Source organism: Panthera pardus, unplaced genomic scaffold, assembly GCF_024362965.1.
Source record: "Panthera pardus isolate Hobbes unplaced genomic scaffold, ASM2436296v1 HiC_scaffold_1, whole genome shotgun sequence".
Taxonomy (NCBI): Eukaryota; Metazoa; Chordata; class Mammalia; order Carnivora; family Felidae; genus Panthera; species Panthera pardus.
Window position 1 is genome coordinate 5143206 of NW_026526654.1, and position 5683 is coordinate 5148888.

The 5683-nt window shown below is 34.9% G+C and overlaps 1 protein-coding gene across 1 annotated transcript; it reads right to left on the reverse strand.

The window, feature by feature from the left end:
• Window positions 1-2255: 2255 nt before the first annotated feature.
• LOC109257124 (olfactory receptor 2A12-like) lies at window positions 2256-3197 on the reverse strand. The gene has a single exon (XM_019433094.2). It carries the CDS (start codon window positions 3195-3197, stop codon window positions 2256-2258), a length of 942 nt encoding a protein of 313 aa, XP_019288639.2.
• Between the last annotated feature and the right edge of the window lie 2486 nt (window positions 3198-5683).

Below are 5683 nucleotides of genomic sequence, written 5' to 3' on the forward strand. Positions count from 1 at the left end.
ACACCACGAACTATTTTCACTGAGTTTTTGGTGTGTGTGTTTGTGTTGCTCACTCTGCAATTCCATTTAAATTTTCTCTTTTTGACATGTACACTTGGTAAATTCTCCTTATTCTTCATGGCTCAACATAAGTGACTTTTAACAAAGAAGGTTTTCTGTTGGTCTTTCAGTTCACTAGGACTTTCTTTCCCTGTGCTGCAGTTAGAAGTCAGCATGTACTTTCTGATGAGTTAGATTATGAGGTTTCTATGGAGACTCAATATTCTTTGCATAGTGTAAATAAATTACTTAATGGCCATCAAAAAAGCATGAGGAAATAAAATAAAACTTGCAATAAAATTTCAGGTTTAAAGTTTTGGATCAAAGAAGGTAGAATTTACAGCAAAGTACTTTTCCAAAGAAGACATCTAGATAGCCAACAGACACATGAAAAGATGCTCAACATCATTCATCATCAGGGAAATACAAATCAAAGCCACACTGAGATACTACTTCACACCAGTCAGAGTGGCTAAAATTAACCACTCAAGAAACAACAGATGTTGGGAAGGATGTAGGGAAATGGGAACCCTCTTTCACTGTTGGTGAGAATGCAAACTGGTGCAGCCACTCTGGAAAACAGTGTGTATGTTCCTCAAAAAATTAAAAAAAAATAGATCTACCCTCTGACCCAGCAATAGCAGTGTTATGAATTTACCCAAGTGATACAAAAGTGCTGATGCATAGGGGCACTTGTACCCCAATGTTTATAGCAAGACTTTCAACAATAGCCAAATTATGAAAACAGTCTAAATGTCCATCAACTGGCAAATGGATGAAGAAGATGTGGTTTATATATACGATGGAACACTACTTGGCAATGAGAAAGAATGGAATCTTGCCACTTGTAGCAACGTGGATGGAACTGGAGCATATTTTGCTAAGTGAAATAAGTCAGGCAGAGAAAGGCAGATACCATATGTTTTCACTTATATGTGGATCCTGAGAAACTTAACAGAAGACTATGGGGGAGGGTAGGGAGAAATAAAGTTACAGACAGGGAAGGCAAACCATGAGAAACTGCTAAATACAGAGAACAAGCTGAGGGTTGATGAGGGGGATTGGGGAGAGGGAGAAATGGGTGGTAGGCATTGAGGAGGGCACTTGTTGCGATGGGCATTGGGTGTTGCATACAAGCGATACATCACAGGAAACTACCCACAAAACCAAGGGCACACTGTGTACACTGTATGTTAGGCAACTTGACAATAAATTATATTTTAAAAAAAGAAAGAATTGATGGAGAAAGTGGCGATTGATTTAAATTCTGCTATACTCATCTTAAATACATGTCTGGAAAAGGCATTACTTAAGAAATTACACAAGTTTTAAGGAATGTCGTGACATTCAAAACATTAGAATTTGATAGAAGTATCAGGAATTATCATTTACAGATAAAGAGCTGAATCATACATTGCAATAACTGGGAAACATCCAGAAACTGTGAATTAAAAAAAAAAAAAAAAAGGAAAGGAAAAGAAAGGAAAGGAAAGAAAAAAAAATTACACTGAAGTTTCATTATTTGTTTAATTTGTTTATATTTACTAAATCATAGAACTATTATCTAACATTAGTGAAATGGTGTTTTGAAGTAGAGATTGAGTAAAGTAAATAAAGAGGATGCTCTGGGGGTGCCTGAGTGGCTCAGTTGGTTGGGCATCCGACTTTGGCTCAGGTCATGATCTCACAGTTCATGGGTTTGAGCCCCATGTCAGCTTCTGGGCTGACAGCCCAGAACCTGGAGCCTGCTTAAGATTCTGTGTCTCCCTCTCTCTATGCCCCTCCCCCACTCTCACTCTGTCTCTCTGTCTCTCAAAACTAAATAAACATTAAAAATTTTTTAAAAGAATGCTATGACATTTTATTAATAAAGAAAAAAATTATATTTTACAGTTATTGAATTTTAAAATATAGAGGCTATGTGAAAATGTAGAATCTGAAAAGCTGCCTTGAAGTTTTAATTTCACTTTTCTCACAAGTTAGACTTGCATGTTGTAAAATAATGTATCATTATGTAGCAATATTTAATACAAGTAAAATACATTAACAGTCATGAAAAAGAGGGTCACAATTGTGACTGTCAGAAATGAATGATATATTTTCAATAATTGTAACATAGAGTCACACAAAATTGTAATTAATTAAGTTTTTAATGTCAGTTTTTAACAAGTATATCAATATATAAAAATTCTGTTTACTGGAATCTCAAGAAAGTATCATTTGCCTTGAGACACTGGCCATCTTTCTAAGACTCTCTTCAAAGCCCCATTCACTTCCTTGTTCCTCAGACTATAGATTAGTGGGTTCAAAGCAGGATTGATGACAGCATAGAAAAGGGAAATCAATTTATCACCCTCAGCTGAATATAGAGATTTAGGTCTCATGTACATGAATATACCTGTTCCATAATAAACAGTAACCACAGTGAGATGGGAGCTGCAGGTAGAGAAAGCCTTTTTCCTTCCCTCTGTTGAGTGCATCCTCATCACAGCAACCAGTATGCGTAGGTAAGAGAGAGTAATAAGGAAGAAGGGGAGCAAGAGGGTACCAGATGCACCTATAACCATCATCGTCTCCTGCAGAGATGTATCAGCACAGAGCATATGAAGAAGAACAGGTACTTCACAAAAAATATGGTCAACAATATAAGGGCCACATAAGGGAAGTATGGTGAAGTAGAGGGGCACCACTGAAGCAAAGAAACTGATGGTCCATGCTCCCAGAATGAGCTGCACACACATAGACCAGTTCATAATAAGCAGGTATCGCAGAGGGTCACAAATGGCCACGTAACGGTCCAGAGCCATGATTGCCAAAATAATGCATTCAGCTGCTCTCATCAACAGGGAGATATAGGTCTGGGCAAGACAGAATTCATAAGAGATAACTTTCTTAGAGGCAAGGAGGTTGAAGAGCATCTTGGGGACCACAGTTGTGGTGTAAAATATGTTCAGGAAGGCCAAGTGGCAGAGGAAAAAATACATGGGTGTCTGGAGACAGGAATCAATTGCCACTAAGATGATAAGAGCTATGTTTCCAAAGAGATTGACCAGGTAGACCACAGAGAAGAGGAAGAAGAGGGGAATCTCAGCTTGAGGGTGATTTGAAAACCCAACAAGAACCAACTCGGTGATGGTGCTGAAATTTTTCTGAGCCATGTTGAATGATGATGTGAGCAGAAGAAATATCCTTTGAGAACAAACAATTATGGTGAAAAAACAAAGACACACCGATACTTTAACATTATCAATATACTATTGCAGGGTGTGTATTTAATAACTTAAGGAGTAAATTATCCTGCTTTTGAAAACTTCCTTACATTCATGCATTGATAAAGTAAGTTTGAAAAATTATTTCATATGTTAGAATAAAACATGTTTCCATTCTAACTCCAAAAAAAATCATTAACACAAAAACATAAACATGTGCACACAGATACAAACACACACATACAAATTATGGATAAATTTTTGGTTGCTCCTGTACAGACATGGCTTACATGTACAGACCAAGTGTTTAAGAAGTGCTGATTTTTTATCTTAACATTGACTATTTGGAGTATGGAAGCTTATAACAGGACCTTTCATAATTTCCTGAGATGGTTGTCAAAATGTGAAACAACCATTTTAAGATATCTTACCTGATGTCAGAGGACTTTAGTGAGTTTGTTAAACTCATTAATGTAGGAAAGATGGATATAGAATTTAGATAACTTGATTGTAATCCCCACATGCTGGTCACTGTTCATGTTTCCAATGCAGAGATGAGAGGCTCACTTGGCTGTACACAACTTTTCATTACAAGAATATGTTACGTAGGCTTCAAGGTTTAGAGAAAAATAAAGGCACATATTAGTATAGACTTACTCGTAATTCAAACTTCAACACAATGAAACAAAATTATATGTCTTTGGCATGAGAAATAAATGAATTGTCCAACTTATTTTAATTTTCACCAGTTACACTGTTAAAGAACCATCTCTGGCAGAAAGAAAATCTTTTGCCTTGAAGTAATGCACTACCCAGTCTCTTTTAAATCATATATAAAAATATTTTTTTAATATACCCATTGTATTCACCTCTCAATATGTATAAATTTAAACCATTTTGTAATTCCAAAACACACTCTATATCCACTGTATACCTCTTTGGTTCTTCCAAATGGCACAACGTTATTTATGGAAAAGTTATAACATGATAAATAATAACAACAGAAAAACTGAAGTACTTTGAAACTATTTTATCCACAATAAAATGAGAATCATACTCATGATATAATAGTAAATATACAGTAATTGTAAATTTGTTTTCTTACACTTATAAAATTCCTTATTTGGATTAATTTAATTTTCACAAATCATAATATGATGTGGTTTTTATTTTTATTTCTATTCTGCAGTGGAAAACTGTGCTACAAAGATTGTAGTATTTGAAAATTATCTGCAATTAGTTATTGTTGATACTAGGGCTCAAAGCAAGAGAGGATGGCTCTGATTTATACTCTTTAATCTAGAGCTGTCTTGATTATCAGAAATTCAATTTAACATTGAAAACCACAGCACAATAATTATGTAATCACTGTTTTCCTTTGTGCCATAATTCAGTCACAAATACAGGTAGTAACATTTCTAGAAATGGCAATATCATATAATTTTAATCCAGGAACATGTGCAAGAGTCTCTTCTCAGGAAAAACTTATAAATAATACTAATACTATAACTTAAATAAATCTCACCCTTATTAAAAATAGAAAATTTAAAATGACTTGTCTAGTTACCATTTGGAGATTGTAGTTTTTCTTGGCTGTTGATAAAAGGCAGGGATGGTGACAACTTGAGTCTTCAGAGAGAAGGGACAATAAACACATGAAAATCTGTTTCTTATTAAGATTCACTCATAGTTATTAATAAATGTCTTGATGTGTTGACTTTTCCTGTCTCTGCAGAAATTTCATTGATGAAAAGAGTCTGCCCTCGGTCTCACTGGAGTTGGTGATACCCGGGATCTATCTCCCTGACTCATATTTGAACTACCCATGTTGACTGTTTCCTCATCTTCCGCAGAATAGAGGACTGAAATAAGATGATATGTATATAAGTATGCATATTTTGTATCTGTTTCATACATAGTTAAGTACAGGTAATACATCTCTGTATTTTCAGACGTTAAAAACAATCAGGTCCCCATCCCTCGGGTCCTTGTTAGCTTTTATGCAGCCATGCTGAATAAAGGGGATGGAGAGGAAAAGGGAAATGAAACACAATTAGGTGCTTCCAAAATGAGTAAAAGCTAATTTTATAATCACAATAAGAGTGTATATGTGACTTTTGAATTCCATTCTTTTGTCTTTAGCGTATTGACCTCAAACACATAAAAGAAAGGTAAATATTTTACAGGCTTTGTTCATGAAACTGACTATTTATCTATGACTTTATAAATTTGAGTTTTGCATTTTGCATCCTGACTAAATAATGGGCCTCACAGGTGTTTACAAGAAAAGTGATAGACATAGTCCTGGAAAAATTTTAGAAAACTCAACTGCAAAAAAAAAAAAAAAAAAAAAGCTGTTGGTATCTAGTATACATGGTTGAAAATTACATAGACCTTCCCCATTTTTTTGTTTATTTTTTTGAGAGACAGAGAGC